This window comes from Leptonychotes weddellii, chromosome 7 (genome assembly GCF_054177405.1).
Source record: "Leptonychotes weddellii isolate Sample4059 chromosome 7, ASM5417740v2, whole genome shotgun sequence".
NCBI lineage: Eukaryota > Metazoa > Chordata > Mammalia > Carnivora > Phocidae > Leptonychotes > Leptonychotes weddellii.
The window spans coordinates 85485059-85510918 of NC_138375.1; the positions used below are offsets into that span (position 1 = coordinate 85485059).

The 25860-nt window shown below is 34.1% G+C and overlaps 1 protein-coding gene across 6 annotated transcripts in view; it reads left to right on the top strand.

The window, feature by feature from the left end:
- The window catches only part of SSBP2 (single stranded DNA binding protein 2), a 284354-nt gene that overhangs the window by 246656 nt on the left and 11838 nt on the right, over nt 1-25860 (top strand). For all 6 annotated transcript variants that reach the window (XM_081826638.1, XM_081826635.1, XM_081826636.1 and 3 more), the window contains 6 exons: nt 630-678; nt 11025-11060; nt 12909-12963; nt 16381-16451; nt 19343-19421; nt 21788-21816. In XM_081826638.1, the coding sequence (XP_081682764.1) occupies nt 630-678; nt 11025-11060; nt 12909-12963; nt 16381-16451; nt 19343-19421; nt 21788-21816 (319 nt within the window). The remainder of the gene's footprint in view (nt 1-629; nt 679-11024; nt 11061-12908; nt 12964-16380; nt 16452-19342; nt 19422-21787; nt 21817-25860) is intronic.

Here is a 25860-nt window from a genome sequence, read left to right on the forward strand (position 1 = left end):
TTTATGTCATAGGATTACATTACATTACATTTATTTCATAATTAGTGCTTTTTGCTGCAAAAGTATGTTTTCATAATGATTTAGATAGATATACATATATTTACTTTTACAGGTGATTATCACTTCTAGTGTTTATTACAATAATTGAACTTAAAATAAAACTGGACTTACCCAAAGTAGTTTGATTTGGGAAGAAAACTATTTTGTGGAATGATAAAATTTTTTGATTTAAGAAATAAAAAAGCTGGGGCATCTGGGTGGCACAGCCAGTTAAGCATACAACTATTGGTTTCAGCTCAGGTCATGATCTCAGTGTCCTGACATTGAGCCCCACATCTGGCTCTGTGCTGAGCATGGAGTCTGCTTGAGAGTCTCTCTCTCCTGCTCCCTTTTTCCCTCCCCCACTCTCATGCACTCTCTCTCTCTCTCTCTCTCTCTCTAAAATAGATAAATAAATCTTTAGAAAAAAAAGAACTAAAAAAGCTATGAAAATACAGAGAGTAATTTCAGTGTTGAACTAGAACTGCATGGTAACTGAATTGTAAATGTTATACTTTATGATTTGTTATTGCTTATTGTGAAACATTCAAAGCATAAGTTAAAATTTCATTTATCATATTATCTTGTAGGGGTCCAGGTGGTGGTAGACCTTGGCCAAACCCAACAAATGCCAATTCAGTGAGTATATGTATTTTTAAATTTTCTTTGCATTTTGTAGCATTTAACAACAAAAATCTTTTGCTTTTGAAAGTTCTGCAATTGGTTATGTTAACTTTTTAAAAAGAGCAATCATTCAAAAAATATATTTTGCATATATATTTTTAAATATGTATAATTTTTGAAATTATGTAATTTTTTCACTTCACAGTCTAATGTTAACATGCATTCTATATAGATTAACAGACGTCCAAAAATAAAACAGAAACTGTGATTAAGTATACTACAGTAGCCTATATTTATTGTAATATGTATTTATCATAAAATGATTTGATCTTCTAAAATAACTATAATAATTGCTAAGTTGCCAGATAACTTGAATCTCTTTCAGAGTTATTACGATTATATTTATTGTACTGTTACACCTATGTTTGCCCTCTTACTATGCCAGGAAGCAAGTACACATTTGTTCTGTGCCTGTTGGCCAAATTGGCGTTCTTACACATCTATCTATGTATCTGACATGCTGTGAATTTTCCTTACATGTTTTGTGATAGCAGTTTGACTCACAAATATTTTTCTCTCTTAATAATGTCACATAAATATAGGCACAAGTTGAAAACTAAGCTTTTGGTCTTAAAATTAATATGATTTTAATTAAATGATCCTGGGGATGTTTTCCCTTCTTGACTTTGAAACCTTGAGTTTCTTTAGTATGTGAGAGAGGTCTGCTGTGTAACTGTGTAGCGTGTGCACTGCACAAAGGTTTCTCACTCAAAGGAGTCAGTACAGTACTAAAATACAGCTTGCACTCCACTTGTAAAGTCTATGAGTATCTGCCCAGCAGGGATGCCTTTTACTAATATGCACAGAGGTAACTTCATTGACTGGCAGTGGCCTTAAAGCTAAATAAACGTGATTCAATGTTCAAGGTTAATTTAAACTTCAAGACAATTTAAGGTGAAGTATGTGTGGTATAGGAAGAATCATCCTAAATTCATTGCTTTTCTAAGGCAGAATCACTTTCTTCTCAATTAAGTAAGCAACTGTCATATTTTTAGAGAAAAAAAACTATTTTATCTTCCTGTCTCTTTGGTTTCAATAGCTAATTGAAATAGCATTTGGGGTGGACAGAAGTGATGATCTTGCTTTCATTTGGGTCTTCAGTATACTGTTTAATCTCAATAAATCTTCCTACAATACTGTTAATGCCAGATTGTGTTATAATGTATCTTTATCTTCTAAAATTCTTTTACTTTGCTTCTGTGCTTTTGAAGAGTTCACATTTCTATTTGCTTCTTGCTATATGCCTTTCAAATTCATTCAAGGTTTCACTTTAAAATGGCATCTGGCTAGCAGCTCAAGACAGTTCTTTCAACTTTCTGTTAAAATACCCATAAAGGGGCGCCTGGGTGGCTCAGTTGGTTAAGCATCTGCCTTCGGCTCAGGTCGTGATCCCGGGGTCCTGGGATGGAGTCCACGTCAGGCTCCTTGCTCAGGCTCCTTCTCCCCCTGCCTCTTTCTCTCTCTCTGTCTCTCATGAATAAATAAATAAAATCTTTAAATAAAATAAAATACCCATAAAGATACAGGGAAAAAATTTTTATAACACTGAAAACTGTGACAGTCTTCCTATTGCCAGAATCTGGAAAGACTTTCTATGATCTGCACGTCTGTTGAAACTGGATTAAAAAGCACAATCGATAGTGCGCCTTAACTATGTAAGCCTTCCCACCTAGAAGCAAGAAGACTCTTCTTCCTCACTGTCAGATCTCCCAGCTCTCCCTCCACCGCCCGTTGCAGGCGGTCATGTGCAACTCACACCCACCCCTGCCTGCCTCCAGCAGTACCTCCTTGTACACACCCGGCTGGAGACTCTCTCCCCCCAAAAGCTACTTAGGAAGGTGAGCAGGATTTGATATTGAGAATGGTGCATTGTACCAAGCAGATATATCATCCAAGTAAGAGTACTGGACAGAGGCAGAAATAAGGAGCAAGTTCTGCATTCTGATGATTTTTAGTTTTTATGTCCTCCACCTCTTCAGAATTTCATGGAGCCAAGTACTGTGGATAGGAGAATGTACTATAACAAGTCAGCAGCTCTGCATTTATTTATTTGTATTTAGGGGGAAAAAATCCCTCTTTAATACTTCTTTGCTTTGTTTTGTTTTTGCTATTTCCAAATATGTTTTGTATACTGTTTTTTTTCTTTTAAATATTTATATAAAAATAACTCCAGCTTTATAGAAGAGTTGCAAGAATAGTACAAAGAACTCCGTGCACCCTTCACCCAGATTCCCAAGTTTTAAAGTTACATATTATATTTGCTTTATGATTTCTACTCTCTGCATATACATATTTTTTTCCTGGGCCATTTGAGCTGTATTTAAGTTGCTGACATGATGACCCTTTATCATACCCCAAATATGTCAGTATGTGTTTCCTAAAAGCAAATACGCTATCTTTTCATAACCACGGTAAAGATCAAAATTAGAAAATAAACATTGATGTAATGCTATTTTCTAATCTGCAGACCCCACTCAGATTTCACCAATTGTCCCAGCAATGTCTCTGGTAACAAAAGAAAATCCCAGTTCACTTGTTACATTTATGAATCATATCTTTTGGTCTTTAATCTTTTCTGTGTTTTTCTTAACCTTGCAGTTTTGATGAATGCAAATCAGTTATTTTGTAGAATGTGCCATAATTTGTCTGATGTTTCCTCATGATTAGATTCAGGTAATACATATTTGGAAAGAATGCCACAGAAGTGATGTTGTGATTTTCTCAGCGCACCATTTCAGAAAGCATGTGATGGCGATTTGTCCCATTGCTTGTATTGTTAACTTTGATCCTTTAGTTAAGGGTGGTGCTTGTCAGGCTTCTGTACTGTAAAATTGCTGTTTTTCCTTTTTAATTATTAACTTATGGAGACATACTTTGAAACTACAGTAAATATCCTCTTCTTCCTCATACATTCATCTGCTGTGTTTGGTATCCATTGATGACTCTTGCCCAAACTGGCTTTTTTGCTAAATTGATTGCCAAATGGATGATTTCTAATTCTGTCTTTCCTTCTCCATTTATTAGTTGACTCTCTATTATAACAAAGAGCTTTTCTTTCTTGTCCATTCATTCATTCATTCATGTATATCAGATGTACTTGTGGACTCTTATTTTATTCAATAGATTTTTGATGCTAAGATCATTCCAGATTTAGCCAGTAGGAACCCCTTCAAGCTGAGTCATTTGTCTGTTTTTTGTTTTGTTTTGTTTTTGTTTGTTTGTTTTTAAGATTTTATTTATTTATTTGAGAGAGAGCTTGAGAGAGAGATCACAAGCGAGGGTGGTGGGCAGAGGGAAAGGAGACTCTCTGCTCAGCAGGGAGCCCAATGCAGGACTCCATCCCAGGAACCCCGGGATCATGACCTGAGTTGAAAGCAGACACTTAACCGACGGAGCACCCAGGCATCCTCATTTGTCCTTTTGACATGTCTCCATTATTCTTTGAACACCTGAAGCTCATCCTAAATTTTCCCAGTGTTAGCCCTGAAACAGCCATTTCTTTAAGGAGCCATGGTTCCTTTTAGTGGAGAGTGGTATTTAGAGCCTATCAGAGTGATATGGCTTCTAGAGCCTCTCAACCAACATAACTAGGATTTAGATGTATGTTCATGCACATACCCATACACATCTGTATCTTTCTGTATCTATCTATATGTATTAAAACCATGAGTCCCCACCAATGCTTCAGTTTCAATCCAACACAGGGTTTATTCTAGACTTTCTGCTTTTCACTTCTTTGAAAATAAAAAATCTGCCTACCATTATATATAATATATTTATTTATTTGCTGCATCTTTATCAATCCACAGTTTTGTCATGTAAAAGTACTTTAATCAAAAGTTTTTGGCACCCTTTTACATGGAACATAGAAGAAACATTTTTAAGGACAAATTCATAATTTTAATTCAGAATAAGAGTATGATTTTTACTTTTAACTTCATTCGACCTGAACATTACAATATTGGCCTCAGATTCTTCTTTGGAAGTTTATTTACAAATCCACCAATGATTTTTTCTTTTTTATATCTTTCAAAAGAACTGGGCACTTGGGTTTACCTATATAGCACATTCTCATCATTAAGTAGCAAGCACTATTATTGAAAATATCTTAATTATCTTGTCTGGGGACACTTTTCATTACAAGGTACAGAAAAACAACCAGACTAGGCTCATATTGAGAGAATATCCCTGGATTATGTATCTGAAAAGTCCAGATATAAATTTGCTTTGGGGCGCATTTGATTCCAAGGATCCAGATAATGTCATCAGGACCCAGTCTCTATCGCTTACCTTTTTTCCTTGCCATGACAGGAAGACTGTGTGGAATTCCAGATGTATATCCTCAGAGCTCTCAGTTCAGTACAAAAAAGCACAACTCGTTATCACTTAAACATAGGAATTGGGCATAACTAACTGAACTAGATTTGTTTAGCTTGGGTCATATGCTCGTTCATGAATTATAACCTGAGGTTACAGTACTCTTTCAGCCTGGCCAGGGTCACACAGGCCCATGCCCAAGCCCCACCCAAACCACATGGAAAAAGAAGAGGTATGGTTCACCAAAGAAAATTCAAGGAATTGTTAGCAGAAGAGGGGATAAGCAAAAGCTACAGATGTCCAGTATAGCATTGTATTCATCAACTCACTAACGTGACAGGAAAAAGAAAGAAACTCCTTTAAAGAAAAAAATGACCATCTATTGTAATGATTAAGCCCAAAGGAAATACAAATATCTTACTCCAGATAGGCTCTGCTCTGTACAAATATATGCTCATTAAAAAAAAAAAAAAAGCCCTAAAAAATAATAGAATATTTTCAACTTTACACTGGCCCAGAGGGTGTCTTGATGTTGCCCTTCCCTGGTTTCTAGTGAACCAGTAGCTTCTAAGGTAGTTTTAAATTTCACAGTTGAAGAATGTTACTAACCATTTTAAAAAAAAGAAACCAAAATTTCTAGCTACTCTGCTCTTCCCCTTGCTACGGCACCATTGTCATGGATATCAGGAGTCAGAATATTTCAGAATATTTGAATTATTGGTCACAGCTCTTGAATTATCTGCCTAGCTTAACCAGACAGTCTATATGGCCCTTAATTTTCTCAGCTGCAAATAAAAAATTCTTTTAATTCTATGATTCTGATCTTTTAGCTCTCTGATCTTGCTTATCTTCTACATCTGTGTTTTCATCTTTCAGTTCATGTTAATAGATATTTTGTATGGAGTCTGGAGAGGGGCAGGAGGAGATTAATTACATTGGGAGACTTTGGACACTAGGGTGGAGAAAAGCTTGGACAAAAATAAAAGGGGAAATGTAGGAACTGTTTGAGGAAAAATAATTAGACTGTTAGTGGCTAGGGGGACAGATTGTCTGGGAAGGCATAGAAGGTGACAAAGCAGAAAAGAGGAAAAGAGGACCATCATGTGTACAGGGCTTTTGAATGGAGAAATCTGAACTGTGTCATCTGTGTGGAAGAGAGCTATATTTTATTTTTTTAAGATTTTATTTATTTATTTATTTGACAGAGAGAGACATAGCAAGAGAGGAAATACAAGCAAGGGGAAGGGGAGAGGGAGAAGCAGGCTCCCCGGGGAGCAGGGAGCCCAATGCAGGGCTCGATCCCAGGACCCTGAGATCATGACCTGAGCCGAAGGCAGACGCTTAATGACTGAACCACCCAGCCGCCCTGAGAGAGCTATATTTTAGGAGGATCGTCTATAAAATGGATGCAATGGGGAAATGACATTAGGAGATTATAGTAATGGATTTTATAAAATGTTATCAGAACCTGAGGTAGAGTGGTGATCAAAGGAATGACGGGGATGCATTTCACACATAAAATCAAAAACACTTGGTGACCTTTGATTTGGGGATAAAGAGAAAGGAAAAGTGGAAGGTGATTTCAAGTCTTTGAATTGACTAGTATTAGGGAGAATGTAAGAGAAGAAGGAGGTTTAGAAGGTAGACAGGGAGCTTTGTTTCGGAATATTAAATCTTCTGCTCAATCTAATAGAATACTAGGTCAAGTGTTGTGCCCAGCACAAAATGGAAATGTATTCAATTGAAGTTTTATCTCTAGTCCTAATTTCTACTAAATTCTTGATGTATATTTCTAAATATTTGTTGATCAGATAAACCTCACTGTATACTAGTGCCTTCAAATTCAACATGTTGGATATTTCCCCAAACTTGCCCCCCTTCCTGAATTCCTTACATATAAATTAGTAGCACCATCGTTCACCCACTCACCAAGTTGGAAAGCTAGGAATTGCCTTAACTTCTGCCTTCCCTGTCCACCACACCTAGTTTGTCACCATGCCCTGCCGAGTACATTTGTGAAAAGTCTTTCAAATTTTCTTACTCCTACTTACCTTAATCAGCACTGCCTACAACACTGTAATCTCTTGCCTAGACCTTTTGCAATAGACTCCTAACTTGTATTCTTATTTCATGATGAACTAGGGTTATCTTACTAAAATATAAATTTGAACATGTCTCTCTAAAACCGGTGACTCCCTATTTCCTATAGCATAAATGCATTCACAGTCTGACCATATATGCTTATCATTTATTTCAATTTCCTATAAGTACCACACTGTACCAGCTGTGTAAGATTATATACCATTTCTTTCTTTCTCCCTTTCTCCCTCCCTTTCTTTCTCTCTTTCTTTCTCTCTTTCTCCCTCCCTTTCTTTCTCTCTTTCTTTCTTTCTCCCTCCCTTTCTTTCTTCCTTCCTTTCTTTCTTCCTTCCTTTCTTTCTTTCTTTCTTTCTTTCTTTCTTTCTTTCTTTCTTTCTTTCTTTCATGCTGATCCTTTACTTTGTCTTTCTGGTGGTCATTTACTCTCTGTAAGTCAGCTACCCAGCTCAAATGTCTTCTGTACCCACATAGTTCTTCTACCTATATTGTTATATTTTATGTCTCTCACACTAGGCTGTCAGATGCTACTGGTGACTTTCAAGAGTAAAGGTTCATTGAAGTGCTACTAGGGGTAGGAACCCAAATGTTCTTTTTCTTTTAATGAGGGCATCAAAGAATATGAAGTAGAAACAGTGAGTATAAGCCAAGAGCTTGACAGGACACATGGAAAGAAATTGAACTAGATGAGGTCACAAATTTAAGTATTTTTAAATGTTTATGATATTTAACTGTGGTTTTTTTTTATTCTTATGTTAATCCCCATACATTACATCATTAGTTTTAGATGTAGTGTTCCATGATTCATTGTTTGTGCATAACACCCAGTGCTCCATGCAGAATGTGCCCTCCTCAATACCCACCACCAGGATAACCCATCCTCCCACCCCCCTCCCCTCTAGAACCCTCAGTTTGTTTTTCAGAGTCCATCGTCTCTCATGGTTCGTCTACCCCTCCGATTTCCCCTGCTTCATTCTTCCCCTCCTGCTACCTTCTTCTTCTTCTTTTTTTCCCTTAACATATATTGCATTATTTGTTTGTTGATATTTAACTGTGTTTAAAGGAATCATGAAGAGGGAGAAATCAGAAACTGTAAAAGGAGCAAGGACTTAGGAGAATGAGGTGGTTGGGAGGGGCTAGCTTTGGAAACAAACAGAAAGATTATCTTTTTTCTACCTGGATGAATGGATGAAAATTCTAATCTATTAATAGGAGTGTTGAATTGAAGATGAAAATATAGCAAGAATTTGATAGCTTTAACATATGAAAAAGGGCCAACTACCAACTCTGGATTTTGTAATCATCATGAAAGCCAGCTCAGGAAAGTCAATTGTTAATTATTCAAGAATTTTTTGAGCTGATTGTTAAATCATTGGTAGCTTGAAATCTTCCGTGTGGGAATATTCACACCACATAAATTGGCAAATGCTACAAATTGGGACCTTTTCCTTCCCTGAGTTCATTGGGTTTACTGGCACACCACTAGAATGCTTCAGGGCTTCCATGAAGGCCAAGCCAAAATGCTTCCAGATATTAGTGAAGAGTAGGTTGACATTGGATTTGGACCTTGTCCCTTGTTTTGTGTTTCTCTCCAGGAAATCTCTACTGTGAAACAGAAAATGTGGTTAGGGGTTGATCAAAGAGATGGAAATTAACAAAGTAGGCTTGGAGCACCTGGGTGGCTCAGTCAGTTAAGCGGCTGCCTTCAGCTCAGGTCATGATCCCAGGGTCCTGGGATTGAGGAGCCCCATGTCCTCTGGCTCCCTGCTCAGCCGGGAGTCTGCTTCTCCCTCTGCCCCCCTTCACCCCACCTCATGCTCACTCCCGTTCTCTCTATTTCTCTCAAAAAAATAAATAAAATCTTTAAAACAACAACAACAACAACGTAGGCTTTAGGATAATGAATTTAAAATACTGGAGAGAGAAACAAAAAGCTGACAGTGGTGTGGGGGAGGGGCAGAAGCAATTTAGTAGGAAACTAATAGGGAAGTAATGGACTTAATAAACATGGAGGAATTGTGATGGAAGAAGATTCTGGTTGGAATATAGAATATTTGTGAGTGTCATGAGGAATAAAAAAGTGTCAGGCAAGGGAGTTGTTTAGATCTCTGTAAAGAGTTCTAGGATGTGGTCATACTCACAAATGGAGGAGAAGGAAGTATATTGTAAAGTAAAGGAAGGCAGTGAAGTGTATATTCCAAAGATTTATTGGAACTCGGGACTTGAACTCATGCAGGGCTTGAACTCATGACCCTGAGATCAAGACTTGAGCTGAGATCAAGAGTTGGATGCTTAACCGACTGAGCCACGCAGGTGCCCCTAAATTCCAAAGATTTAAGGGGTGGTTAGATCATATTTTGAAGTTGGTAAAGAATGATGGTAGGCACTAGAGAGAGGTAGAAGGACATGGGCTGGATGCTAAAGTTATAAGGAGATGAATATTGGAGCCAACAGATAAGGTGGTGATTTGGAGGGAGCAAATGCACATGTTTAAAATAAGAAGCAGAAGATGGATGGTAGATCATGAACTGAAAGGGGCCCAGGAGAGCAAAGTTGTATTCAACTACCGAGTTTAGTAAGTGTGTACCGGCCATCAAGATCTCAGTGCTCCTAGTGGATGTAATCCTCATCATTAGTGATGCTGGGCAGGCTGGTAATGACCATCTGCAGGGCTGAATTTCCTGTAGGCAGACCAAGCAGGGGCCTCAGAGGCATGGAAATATTTAATATTAAGTTATTTGAAAATTCTCTCCTTGTTGCATGGACACCAAACAACAAGGAGAGAATTTTCAAATAACTTAATATTAAATATTTTCCCCTCGAATTAAAGAATTATTCATTAAAGGAAAATTATAACTTTGTTATACTTCCTTCTTCTTACTTTAGAGTTTCATATTATTTTTATGTTTAATTATATGGAAGGTGTTGAGGTAGAGAGGGGGTTTAGGGTAAAGACACTATCATCTTTTCACTATTCTAATGGTCCAATTCTGGCTGTCTGCCTCAAAGAAGGTAGTAGTTTGTTGGCTTTTTCCAGAATAAGGCAAAAATATCTGCTCTGGATATGCAGAATCTTCATGCAAGTGAGCTAGTGAGCTTCTGTGAAAAAAAGAAAATATTTGGATTTAGCTCTCTTTATTAATCACACTCAAGGGCCTAGTTTTAAATATCTGTTTTCTAGTTTTCATTTCTTAAATTATGATAGCAATGTTGTATTAATACTCTGTAATCTCTAAAAAAGAGTTGGGCTAAGAGCTTGATTTGAAGGGAAGGAATTTGTTACCCATATCTGATCCCCACAAATTAGTAGTTTTTGGAGTCTTATATTAACAAAATCTTATACATTTATTATATTATTTTCTAGTAGCTAATTAGAAAAGAAAGGGGGAAAATATGAGGCCTGCTTATCAAGTATTGACCCATACCACATGAATGTAGTAGCCTGAAACCTATCTTAAAAATAATAATAATGCATCCCAGAATGCACATAAATTAGGAGTTGCATCTGTAATAGCTATTAATTTGAAAACTCCGGTTTCTGGTTTTTAGCTGCACAAATATGTATCTTTCTAATTACAGAATAAGTGTCATTAGCATCAAGCAGTGAGTACAACTGCCCTGAAACGAGTATAACTTGAGGCTGTAATTCTGTCTAAATTCCTCTTGACCTAAATCCACTCTTTTTATAAATTCAAGATAATGTTGCATTTATTCATTTTTCTAGCACTCAGACAGACATAAATGCCTTTATTCTTTTTTTTTTTTTACCATCCTTTGTGATACATTTTAAAACTTGATAAAAGTCAGAAAATAGATTCATTTTAGGTAAGTCTCCATACTATCACATGAATCAAAATATATATTTCTTTGTCCTATTCATGTTCCAGATACCATACTCTTCAGCATCTCCTGGGAATTATGTAGTAAGTACATTTGGGATTGTTTGCTCATAAGATTTGATGTTATGTTTTATTTGGGCAATGAAATAGTTGTCCAGATGTTAAGAAGAGCCCCTGTGTATTGGCCAAGAAGTGAACATCTGATACGTATTGAGTTTTTCGTCTACCAACCTCACTACATATGTTGATGTTCATTAGTGAAACAGTTATCAATCTGGCCAAAATTGCCCAGAGTACTGTGTTTTACTTTAGCATATGTTTCTGTAAACCAATACAATACACTCTGTCCAATCATGAAGAAAGCCATCCCTAGTTACACAATGATAAGCTTGAATTTGCAGTTCTCCAGGAGAATAACCTACACCCCCTCCCTCACCCCACTCACCACACACAAAGTTGAGGAAGACATTAAACTTTTTCCCGATCACAAAGGGAATCAGAATAATGACTAGTAATTTGGGGGGAGGTGCTCTTGAGGGTTTTTTTATGCTTAGAAATTAGAAACACTTATTTTTCTTCTTATTATTATTTAGTATTATTTAGTACATGTTAAAGTTTTCTACTAATGCACACACACCTAAATTCAAATTAGCAGATTTTACCTGACTTCTTGAACTTACAAATGACCTTTTAACCATCATTACATTATAATCCTTGCTACATCTCAAGGCCACTCTGGAAGATACATTGTTATAATATTTAGGAGTAAATGCCTATCAGAAGAGCTTAGATAAAATGGTAAAAAGGAAAATCTTTCCTAAAGAAATTTCAGAGGTGGTGGCTAACTGGGGTAGGAAAAGAGGAGGGCCTAAGAAGATCAATGAGCATTTTACTCTTGTAGAAATAATGTTTTATGAACATAGTAAAAAAAAAAGCACACACTGTTTTGGACCTGTGAACTTAGTGCTCAGTGTCCTCTTAAGCTGTACAAACTAAGAAAGTCTAACTTTTTTCACATTCTCTCTGAAGCAAAAATGAAAGTAAGAACATGTGGGTAAAACCTATTTTTTTCTTAAATCCTTGAGAATAAGCCTAATATATGGTTTTATGAAATTATAGACTTCTATCTGAAACAAAATTGAAGTTGCTTATTAAATAACAAATATATATATACATATATATATATAATTTGAAATAATTAGTGGGCTCTGTCTACACATTCAGAATGAAGTACAAATTTATCCACTTAGTAATTTACCCAGATTAATTATGGTACATCTGAAAAATTCTAAAACACTTTGCCTGAATTATCCATTTTGGTTATCTGATATAATTGAATTAACCTTAGAATCACCTAATTTCCATTTCAGATTGATTAGTAACCCACAGCATTAGTCAACATTGCCTCTCATTTCTAATTGACGTGATGGCAGAAGGTTCAATACTCTAGAAGTGTTATAGTTGATACCAATAGAGAAATATATCAGTGTATTTTTTTAAACATATGAGTATATTTGAGTTTTTAGCTTCCTATAAAAAACAATGATTTGAAACATAAGAAAATTACAATAAACTAAATCACAAATACAAGTGAATGATGCTGTTTTGTGGATTTGTAAAGGCCCCAATAAATGGCTTTTCCTTAACCTCATTATATACCTGATGTGATTAAGTCATGAATAATAAATCAGTGTTACAGGCTCATTGTTTTTGGAAACTTGTCAAAACAGTCTCAACATATTTAAGCTAAATTATATTTTGCATAATATTGAAATGACTGTGCATTCAAAGAAAATAAATTATGGAGAAAATATATTTCCTCTGTGATTTTCAAATTGGATTATTATAGATAAGTCTAACTCTTCTTCTGTTTTTCCTTATATTGTTTGATGAAGTGCCTTATTTTTACTGAAATTTTGTATAATTATTTAGGGTCCTCCAGGAGGTGGAGGGCCACCAGGAACACCCATCATGCCTAGTCCAGCAGGTATTGTAATCACACTAGTCACATGGGCATTTGATTATTAGAATAAATTACAAAATATAAAAATTGTTATGACAGAAGGCTAGTAGTATTCATTATTTCATTGATGGTAACAGAAGTAGACTAGAGGTAACAAGTAGGAAGAAACAGGGTTCTTAAATAACTATTGTCCGATTTACTTGAAGCATGTAGAAAATTCCTGTTGTGTGGGTAACAGATATAATCAGGATAAAAATGGTGTTAATCTATATGAATTGCCCAATAATTTATCTGACAAAAAGATTCCTTGAGACTGTGAAAAAAAATCCAAATCTCACAACTTAGAAAAATTCTGCATAAGTAAGTAACATGTGAAATACATGGATCCATTAGGTTTGATCAGACCCACCATTATTTACTAAGATGGGTGTAGATATGTTTACACGTCCATATGGATTTATTAGCTAATAGATTCACTATGTAGTGGAGGAAGTTTTTTTTTTCTTTTAACCTTGGTAAACTAAAATACCTCAATATTTCTATCATCATTTCATGTGATGATTTTAAATAGCTTTATCTTTTCTTTTTGAGACTTTAACATAGACTATTAAATGTGTTGTTTCTTGAGGACTCTAATGGTGGGAGTTGACATTGGTTCAGCCCCCCTGGAAACAGCTCTGGCAACATGTATCAAAAACCATGAAAAAGTTCATACCACTTGCTCTGTAATCCTTCTCTGAGAAATGATTAGCGATACAACCCAAGATTTATGTGGAGGGGTACTCATTTGTTTATAATTAATAGTGAAATAGTAGATACAACCTTCAAACCTAATCTAATTTTAGTGATGTTAATAAATTAATTTTTTATGGAATATAATGTAGCCATTAAAATTATAATCAAAGAATTTAATGGAGAATAAATGTTCATGATTTAATACAATATGATTCCAATTATTATTTTAAAATATATATAACACAGAAATGTAGAAAGTGGAAAACAAAGAAATAGCTAGGACTTTTCAATGTTAACATCTGGGTAATGAAATAGATGGGAAATTTTTATGATTAGGAAAAATTTTTAATTATGTTGCACTGTTCAATTCATATGTTCTTAGCTGGTTTGTTGAAATCTAAGATGTATGGAAGTTTGAAATTAAATATCATTAATCATACCAATAAATAGTAATTTTTAAGTTTTGAATCTTTTTCATTCTGAAAAAGCATCAATTTGATAATTAACACAAAATTTTGCTTTGCTTCACTAACTCTTTGGAATATATCATAAATATTTCATGGATTTCTGTCCTCAGAGCATCTTCACTGAAGTGAAACAGAATTCATTCAAGATAGAATTATGTGAATTGAACATCTTGCCCATATTTGCATTCTTGTATGGTGAAGTTAAATGTTTAATTTATGAAGGTAGCATGTGATTAATAAACACTTCACTATAATCTAAGAGAAATTTTTTGGAGAAACTGCTAAACTTTGCAGATGATAAGTAATCTGATTACACTCTATCCTTTCAAGCCAAAAATTGCCACCAGTATGTCTTCCTAGCCTTGTGCGATGAAGCCAATACCCTCCCCCCCAAAAAATAAGTGGCCAGAAGATATACTTTATTATAAAGTTTCTCTGTATATAAAAAGAAGTCAGATATTTTCTAGAAAATGCCAACCTTATTCCTCTGAGTTTTTTAGATGAAATTATGTTTTTGATTGGTATTAAGAATAATAAATTTATTTTTCTTTCTACATATTTAAAATATACAGCATATTTTTTTCCAAATTAATTACTAAAATTAGTTTAAAAAATTAGTAAGGCTAATAAAGATGAAAAACCATTTGAGGATTTCCTGTTTAAAGCAGTCCAAGATTTCCTGAAAGATACATTTTTATGGGATAAAGTGTTTTCCATTAGTTAAATCTCAGTTAGCAGATATTTATTGTCTGTGGCACACAATATAAGACATGATATCTTTCCTTCTCTCAATGAACTTATTATAACCTTGTTGGAAGCAGGAGGAAAGAATAAGACAAAATATTAACTAGAATGCAAAGTGGAATTCAATGATGGGGGAGCAATTTGGAAGTATCAGGAAACAAAATTCATGTAAGAAGTAGGCCTACTCTGGAGTAATGAGTGGAATTTTAGTAGATGGAGGAAAGAACCAGCAGCCTGGGTTGACAGGAGTATAATGTACATAAGGATGTAAAAATAATTAAGGCCACAAAAGTAGATTGGGACTTTACTTACTTACTTACTTACTTACTTAGTATAAACAAATAGAGATCTGAAGTGGGCATTCAGCTTTTTCAGCAGTATGATATATTAATCTAGATGTGAAAAATAATATTTAGATTTGTGGATCACTGTTTACAAACAACTGATAAATGACATTAAACCTACTCTCTAAGTGGTACACACTAAAATAATAAACTTTTTAATGTCTACTAAGCAATTACAAAATAAAAGGAAAAGTAGTTGCCCATTTCTTACTCTGTTTATTGTCATGAGAAAGCAAATTATTTTTATCTTCTGCCTTGAATCAGTACAAAATATTTGAAACACATTTTTTTTTTCAGAATAGAGAGGCCCAATACATTATATTTAAGAAAACTGTATAATTGTGGGAAAATAGAAAAACATTTCCTAAATGTAAAATATATGGCCTTTCACTCCAGGTAATACGTTCTAAAAACACATGTGCTCAGAGACTTCATTAGAATTAGCTAATAGACATGAAATGTAAATTTTTAAAAATATTATAAAATGTTACATATTTTTATATGGATATACACTATAGTTATTTTTACTATAATGAATCAAGAATAAAATGAATGAAAAAAAATTTCATCAAAAGTTGTACTGGAAGAAGCTGGCTTTTACTTCAAGCAAGAGAAATTTTCATTCCAATTTTATAGTCTTGTCTTACATTCTTTCTTTTAGAATTAAGCAAGGATATTCCACCAGCTATTAATAATTATTAGATAAATAAACTATTTTTAAATTGGTGTATAAGAAGCCTAAGGAAATAATGAAAACTGAAAAGCTACTGAATCTGAATTTTAAGAGATTTTTTGTTATATTTATACATATAAATTCCATAGTGAAGTCTCAAAGTATCCACGTTTTTTTAAAAAAGAAAAACTTTACTGTAATTTTTTAGATTTTTAAAGTAATGTTCCTTTTGACCTGAATTATTCAAGTGATTACTCCTAATATATTAGGTAAATATTCCCATTTACAACCATAGAATGATAATTTCTGAGGTGGAAAACGACTTACAAGTATTTGTTTCTGAACATTAGTAATAACTATTTCAATTGCTGCAGCTATTAATATGTATATGTGTGCAGATCATCTTTGATTATTACTTTGTGTTAACTTGGGTATAAATTATAAAGGAAGATATTAATTAAGTAATATTTTGTTTCAGATTCAACCAACTCTGGAGACAACATGTATACTTTAATGAATGCAGTACCTCCTGGACCTAACAGGCCTAATGTAAATATGAATTTTTAATAAATTTTGGAATGTATCTGAAGGCTCAAGCTCTAAGTACATTCCATTTCCTAGATACTATTTAAGCTTTCTGTTTTATTATCTAGGAACTTATTAGATAGCCCCAAAAAATCAAATCCTTTTTATGTTCTGGGTTGAAAAAAACAATACATAAAATGTACAACAAAAGCTTTCATATCAATACAACTTAAATGTAAAACTGAACCTAATCAATTATAAAATGTTGGTGCATAGGTTTATCTCAAATCTTACATACTGAATAATACTATTTGAAAATGACAGGTAATATATAACCGTTTATATTAACCTAATTTTTAGCATCACTAATTTTTTCATTGTGGTGGTTTATTTCTTTTATCCTGATAAACTTGAAATAAATTAGGAAGTTGGATATGCTTGTTTTTCTTTAGATTTTTGAAGTCTGGAGTTTAAATATGGAAATGAGGCAGGTCTACATAAAGAATTTGGGTGTTCTTAATAAAGCATATGGTTGTGATTTTTCCATAAAAGCTTACAGAAAAATATTTATCTATAAGACCTACATATTAACAAAAAATATTTATAACGGTGTAGTTAGTGAAATAAAAATCAGAAGACATAAAAGGAATTTTCCATAAGTATACCAAAAAACAGGATTGAAATAATTATTATAATTGAGCTTCTTAGCAGTGAAGACAACAAATCCATCCACTATTATGATACCTGAAATATGGACAGTCCCAATTAAAGTGTGTTGTAAATATAAAATACACGCTAGACTTTGAGGAGTTAGTGAAAAAATAATGTAAAATATTTCATTAAAATTTTTATATTGACTGCATGTTGAAATGATCATTTTGATAAGTAGGATAAATAAAATATATATTAAAATTAACTTAACCTGTTTCTTTTTACTTTTTAAACATGGCTGCTAGTAAATCTGAATTCACTTATGTAAGTTTGCATTTGCAACTTGCATATTATTTCTGTTAAGCAGTACTGCCTCAGTACTCTTCTCTTTATATAATCAAATAAATTGGTTTTCAGGAAAAAAGAAACAATTTCCTATGAGTAATGTCTAAAAGGTGTTTCCACAGTGATCGTAATGAACATTGAATATGATAATGAACAATGTTCATTTTAGAAATTCAGCAAAAATACAGAAAAGTTCTTCATAGTGCAATTTCATATCTTAGAACTTGATATTTGAAATGGAGGGAGTGAGAGAGGAAACCCAGAGCATATGGTACTGAAGACATTTCTGTGGGCAGCTAAGCTGATATCATCCAAGTATGTTCCATTCTGGTCCTCTAACTCGACACAAAGATAAGAGATCCAAGAAAAGTAGAAGCTGAACATGTCATTTTTTCAAATGTCATTCATCTCTGCCAGAGGTAGTAAAAGCAAATGCCTGCTGAGGGCTAGGCCTGCAGTTTTATGTGCTTCAAGCATACAGACCAATAGTCTTCGTGTCTTTGAAAACACTGTAGGGGCCAGATAAAAGGACCATACCAAGTAAGTTCAGAGGGTCTTGGCCTTACCAACACAGGTTTCTCAGCCCAGATCTAAACAATGCTTTTGACAAAAGCTGAATGAAACAGTTAAGTTCAAAGTTAATTTCTTGAAGCTATCGCTTAAGGTATATACGTACATACAAATATATATATACACACACACACACACACACACACACACACACATACATATATATATATTCTAGGTTGTTTACTGAAAATCAATCTGTGTGCTTTAAGGCAACAAAATTTTAGGCATTATCCTGGGAAAATGTATAAGCATGTGGTTTGTATGATCCCAGTGATGGAAAGCCATCTTATTTCCAAACAAATAGAGATAGATAGATAGATAGATAGATAGATAGATAGATAGATAGTTATAGATTATAGATTATATACAATTACATGTTGTCTGCTGAGGGCAATTGTTTTTCTCCCAAAAGCCTGTATGACTAATAAACACCACCGCCTCATCTACACACATAAATACGCACGTACACACACACCACATTCAGTATTCTGTACCATACGACATGGAAGAAATGATTTTGGCATGGGAAATTTTAAGAGCAAGTGTTTTTTAATAGGCTATTTTAACTGTAAACACAAGATAATTATAGATAACTTGTCTTCAGATGGGGTTTAGATTTCCTCAGGAGTATTCCAGGGAGATAAGGAAAAGACTGGGTGGACAGACCATGGCCTCTCCACCTGCTCTACCACAGTATATCAGCTCACACCTCTTTTGTACTGGGCTTCCAACTGAAAATAAAATAATCCCACTACTTTAAAAAAATGTTAAGTGTAACTGCTATAGAATGTCCAATTGTCATTGAACTGACATGGTTGAGACTGCCAAGAATTAACTATATTGAGCTGTCCCCAAGGAGCCAAATGTACTTAACCTGCAAGATGAAATTATTTATTATGTCCATTTGAACAAGGATAGATTGTCTGCTAAGAAAAATGTTAATGTTGGCATAAGAATGTTGAATTCTTCTTATTAACAAGCCAATACTTTTAGCAGCTTCTTAAGAATCATCTCTAGTTTATAATAGCAAAATCTACCAAGAGCATAGGAAAGAATGCTTATCTTCTCATTTGCACTGGAATGTATGTACTTTCTAGTTGAGGATATCTGAAGAAAAATTTGGATATGAATGAGGATTAGCCTGAAGTTCCCAGAATCTAGAGAAGATGGTATGAAGGAAGTAGGGTGGTCTAGTTTGAGAATCCACAAGGCTGAAAAAAAACCTCCATTACTTGAAAATGAAAATAGATTGTGGAAGTATCTTCTTATGTTAAAGATAGATATTGTAACATTGAGATAAATAGTTGTTTTCAATGTGATCATAGTAATTTTCTTCATTTTTTAAATAGTTTCCAATGGGCCCCGGGTCAGATGGTCCCATGGGTGGATTAGGAGGAATGGAGTCACATCACATGAATGGCTCTTTAGGTAAGGATATTAAGTTTGATGTTTAGAAATCAAAACAAAACCTTAATTCTACATAGTGGATATTATAGTTTGCAGAGTGCTTTTCATATACAAGAATTTATTTTAAAATGCTTCAACTTTCACCTCAGACTGATACTTGACAGTGTATCGGTTATGATGACTGGAGATCATTTGAAAATCAAAAGTGTAGAATTGTTGTCACCTAGCTCTTATTCACAAGTGTTTACTTTAACCTATCAAAATCTGGGTGTTTTATGATAAAAGGAGATACTGCTGCTCTGGGCACACAATCGTGCATTCCTCACCTGGAGGACTACAGTATCTTCCCAACTGGTTTGTCTCTGAAGGTGTACAGACAGTCTCGGAGGAACTTATGTTCTCTGCAAGAATTTCTTAACTTTGTTTTTGTATTTTAATATTTGTCTCTTTTAAAAATAAAATCAGTGGGGCGCCTGGGTGGCTCAGTCGTTAAGCGTCTGCCTTCGGCTCAGGTCATGATCCCAGGGTCCTGGGATCGAGCCCCGCATCGGGCTCTCTGCTCGGCGGGAAGCCTGCTTCTCCCTCTCCCACTCCCCCTGCTTGTGTTCCCTCTCTTCGCTGTGTCTCTCTCTGTCAAATAAATAAATAAAATCTTTAAAAAAAAAAACAGTGAGAAATAGAGATGAGTGGCACACAACTGACTAGGTCACACAGTACACTGTGTGTATGGGCAGGCCGAATGCAAAACCAAACCAAAACCAAAAAACAACCACATTTATTTTATGTTTACATATATTTAAGTAACATTATCATAAGCTAAAAATTGACAATGGGGATAGAGGCTTATGATAATTTTTTTCTTTCGAAAAAGGACCACCTTTTACTTAGGTTGGAGTAACTATGCCTGCGAGTAACTTAGGTTATACACAGATTTCACAACTCCACCCAGATGCCATCCTCTGATACTTTGAAAAGCTATGTAACTTCAATAATCAAGAAATTATTTGCAACACATTGATAGACTTTTGAGCTTTTAAGGTCCACATTTATTTTACATACATATATATTTTGCCTAGATTTCAAAGTCTTAATTTACACTCTCCAGTTATGGTAGCCACATGGCATGTGTGACTAATTTTAAGTTAAAATTAAATAAAATGTAAAGTTTACTTTCTCAGTTGCGCTGCCACATATCAAACATAAATAGCCACACGTAGCTACTGGCTACCCTAATGGACAGCACAGAGAAACATCAGCATCACACAAAGTTCTGCTGGGCAGCACTATTCTAGAACTTTATTTTTTCATTTATTGCAATGTAACTCACTTTCCAATCTTTCAGTTTGTAAAATTTTCAAAAAAGATGACATTTGGTCATAGTTAGAAGATTTCCAGTTATATTATTCCCTAGAATAGAATTTATAGAAGAGTTTCACATAGGCTTGGCAGTGGCTTATTACTTTTATAATAAACATTATTGTACATATTTATATATATGTAATTACATATATACATTCAATATTTAATAATTATGTCTATTTATAAGCACTAACTTTATTTGTGATTATAACTGAGTATTTTTCTATTAAAATAGTATATATTTATGCCAAGAAAATTGTTAAAATAGTTAAAAATAAAGATAATATTGTGGCAAAGGTCTGATCATTGTTCCTTGTTATCTAATGTCTGATTCCATTTCTTAAGAAATCAGTATTGATTGTTCACTTCTCCCAAGAATCAACATAAAATCACAGTATTATTTTGAATAATTTTGAATAATACTGTAATTTATGAATCAACATAAAATTACAGTATGTTTTGAAGACTTTCTTACTTTTGATGGATTGCCATGAATATTGATTGCTGTGAAATTTTTAATATTATTATAAATCCTTTGCTTTGGTTATTATAGTAAAATTTTGCTCAAAATACTTTAAGATATTGTTGCAGATGTCCATTTTATATTTTATCAGAGTTAGATGTATCATTTCAGAAAATATATTTCTCTCTCTTGCTCTCTATATACATACACATGTGGACATACATTTTAATAATTTGAATTGAATAGGATTTATAATATTTCATTTTCAGGAATTTAGGATAACAGTAGTTTTCTTCATTCTGCCATTACAAAAATAAACAAAAAATGATGATTGGGAGCTAGAGGTACAACTCATCCTTGCATTTGCCATCAGATGATACTTATTTACCATACAGTATAAGAGAAAAGGAATTTTTTAAGATTAAATTTTTTAAGATTAAAAAATTCAGAAGATATATACTAGAAAATACAAACAGTGTACTGTATTTATTTATATTAGAGGAATACTTCATTTATATATGAAATCATTTTCTAGTAAAGATTTTCTTTTCATGTTTTGTTTCAGGCTCAGGAGATATGGACAGTATTTCCAAGGTGAGTATTATATATTCTCTGTGTTGTTTTTTATTTATATTTTATTCTACATGGGGCTCTTATTAAAATTATTAGAATAACCTTATGAATTTTGTTCTTGAACAAGCATTTGAAAGTAGAGGTCCAGACATAATTAAGTGGAAGTTAAAAATATCAATGCATATAATAGGAAAGGGTAAAATGAGTTTTTTAACATGGTAAGATTCATTTATAGGACATACTATATACATGATCAATTGATACCTACATAATAATTTAATTACCTTTATGATGTCACTTATTTATAAAGCAGATTGACATAGTGTAGATAATCTTTTGAAAATGTAAAGAAGTCTAGAGCAAAATGAGAAGAGGTAAATTTGAAAAAGTTGTTATATGTTATAAGGGCTTGCATTTATACATTTCATTTGTCTTTCAAACCTTTATTAGGAAATGCTGATGTCCTCAATCATTATTCTAGTTCCCCAAAATAGAAAAGGAAAGTAATTAGAAGAAAATTATATTAATACAAGTAGGAAAGAGAGCCTTCCAATAGCATGTGTCTGTGTTTTTCCTCCTTCAATAGTTTGAGTATTTTTAAAAATTAATACTTTGCTAAGATGCCTTATATTTTTTTCAGAATACCTAAATACTTTTTAGGTTATGATGAATTTAAAATAGTTCTCTGTGAGTCAAAACTATATTTAGAATGGCTGATAAGAACTAATTATTAACTACCATTAGAATGACTCTCTTAGAAGTCTGCTTTATATCAATAAATACTGAAATTCATTAAAGGGTAACTTCATTTTTAATCCTACTTCTAATTTATATTCATGTATAATAATGTAAAATTCCTGGTGCCAAGGAAAATATAGTAAGATTGATTGAGCTACAAAACCTTTTAAATTAAGACTTCAAGCTGAGAGAGAGGGATTTGAACTGGCATTCTGACATTGTATCTACATTGCCTGGCAGCTTGGCCTCACATGGGCTACAGTGGACAAATCAGGAAGTTCTTTTTCTTTTCTTAAAATAGATAAATATTTATAATGAGCACTAGCTTACTTATTCTGTGAAAATAGGTAAAACCTGCAAAAGGCCTGTTTTCAGAAGAAGATTCATTGTATAATTCCATTAGAGCCCTCTCTCTGGGAAGCACCTTTACAAGTCGGACGACCATGATTTTATATGCTATCTTAGGTATCTAAGAATTGATATTAGCTGAATTGTGCTTTGTGGTCACCAATAAAATTTCTAATTTTGTATTTGAGGAGCGTATTCTAGTATCTAAGGATGATTGTTACATGAAGATGGGATTGTCCAGATTGCTTAACATCATCTTTCTAAAATTTCCACTAATGACCCATAACTTTGTACATCAGACAGATGTAAACAAAATTATATATGGGAAAATACTTTGGGTTTTTTTTTCAAGTTTTTATTTAAATTCCAGCTAGTTAACATACAGTGTAATATTAGTTTCAGGAATAGAATTTAGTGATTCATTACTTACATATAACACCCATGGCTCATCACAAGTGCCCTCCTTAATACCCATCACTCATTTAGCCCATCCCCTCCCACCTATGGGAAAGTTCTTTGTAATTTATTCATAAAGCACTTTAAAGATTTTAAATAGATTCATAATGACAATTAAATACAATCTTCTTATCTGTCCTCATATCAGATCTATTGCTATTCCTTCTGTGCTCATTTTACCATTCCTATTTCCGGAGACAAGTTTTTCCATTACACTGTGCCCACTGCTGATAAGGTTCTCTTGCCTGGTGATGTATTGCTTATTCTTTAAGCATTAATTGACTACCCAATGTGTACTTTTGTGTCCTGGGTGTTAACTTGTGCATGATGGGGAGATATAAAAGACTTCTTTAAATACAAACATAATTTCTGTCCTAAGTGGTTAGGCAGGAGTTCCTTCACTCAGTAAACATTAATGTGCCAAGGCATTATGCCAGGCTCTGAAAAGCCAAGGATAAACATGGTATGATCTCTGCCCTCAAGAAGCTCAGTATAACTGAGGAGACCAAAGACAAGAAGGAAATCTTTTACAAAGCCAAGTCCAACTATGTTTCAATTAACATAAGAATTTTCCCCTGAAACATGTCATTTAACGATGTACTAGAAATGACTAGTTGTATCTGCCTTCAGATGCGGTCCTACGCAGCTCATTTCTGCACTGCCCCCTCTCCAGGTTCCTTGGTCCTGGGCTCCAACCAGGCTGCCTGGCTGAGGGTACCACTGGTGTGTCTTGCTCCTCCCCTACACTGTGGTCATTTTGTCTCCAGTCAGCAGCATCATGTATACCCCCTCCCCACCCGCAGTTACTTCTCTCCCTCCCTCATTCCACTCACAGCCTAATTATTTCAGATTTTTACTCCATACTGTCCACATTATCACTAACTCCATTTTCCCCACCTTCTTCCTTTTCCAACACAAGACCAGCTATCCTAAGAAACTCTCCTCCCTTTTCTCTTGCTTCCTGGCTTCATTCCTTTTCATCCTGTTCTTTTTCTAGTCATTCTTATTTGTGAATCATAAGATAGTTGTGGCCATTTACTGCTTAATGGTTTTGTTCAAAATCCCTCTTAGGTCTCCAGCTAGTTCTCCAATTAAACCTGTATTTTATTAAGTGCCAGTATTACATATTTTTTTAAAATGTCTTACTCCATTTATTTAAATTTTTAAATTTTTTTCCTTTTTTTCTTACTCCATTTTTAATGTTGTTTACTAGTACTACTTCTATTCTTTTTCTACTTTTTTAATTGTAAATATACCCTATTTTATTCTTTTTATATGTAAGGTAATGAAGAGTACTGAATTGAGAATCAGAAAGCCTGGTTCTACTACCTACAAGTTGGAGCAACAGGTTACTTAATTTCTCTTAGGCTTAGTTTCCTTAGCTGTAAAAGAGAGCTTGTAGTTCATTCCCTGCCTTCTTCACAAAACTGTTGAGAATGAAGCATGAACATATGCTAGGAGCTCAGAAACACTATACAGATGCTAAATATCTTCCTCCTCATTAGTTAGACTGTCTTTTGTGGGCAAGGCTAGGAACTCACACTGCCACCTGCATTTTGATAGAACTTGTTTCAGTAGCAAAATGAGCTTGAAACTCCAAATGAAGAGTTTTAAAGTTATTTCTTGCTCAGCTGAGGATTATCTAGTAAAACTCGTATGTATCTTTCTCAAAGTGCAGAATTCATCTGTAATTTAGAAGCCCAAATGTGAAATTCTTTTCCTTCCTTTTGCAACTGAGAACCCACCAATTTAATCAATGGAACAAAAATATTTTCCCTTGGAGTTGTTTTAGGAGTTGGGGGTGGAGAAGAGCATATGGTTTATTTTCTTAAAGGAAATCATCTAAATAAATTCTGCAGTTCACATTAACATACTTAACATTTATATTTTTGAGTTTGAAAAAAACCATATCAAAGAAGGCCAGATCTGATCATTCATGCTTAATAAATTATCAAAGTCTCTTCAACCTGAAGCTTTCTGACTCAAGTACCTTAGTTCCAATTAAAGATCCCACACCCATCACAGTGCAGCTAATCAACAGTTCTCAGTGTGGCCTGGGTTCTAGCTTACTGGTATCCTCTGGGAGAAACATGACTGGCATTTTGTTCTTTTGGGCGCTGGCAAAGTCAAAATAACACTCTGTAAAACTTGTTATTGGCAGCCTCTGAGAAATCAACTCAAAATCCACCTCAAGAGGGCTTCAAATAATGTCAATATTATTTTATTCCAATTATGGGCAGAGTAAAAATTTCTGCATATGTGTACTTTTTAAATAGCAGTTTGAAAAAGTTTGGAATAATTTCTGAGGGTGGGTGGAAGAAGGAACAATAATTTAACTAATTAAAAGATGATATGGAAAAATACTTGCAAGATAAAATCAGAGAACAGAGGGTCTAAGAGAATTAAATGTGTTAGCCAGAGGAAACTCTGTGTGTGTGTGTGTGTGTGAGTGTGTGTGCACGCGCATGCGCACGCACATGCGTATGCACACACGGATATGCTTATGTGTAACATTCATGTATG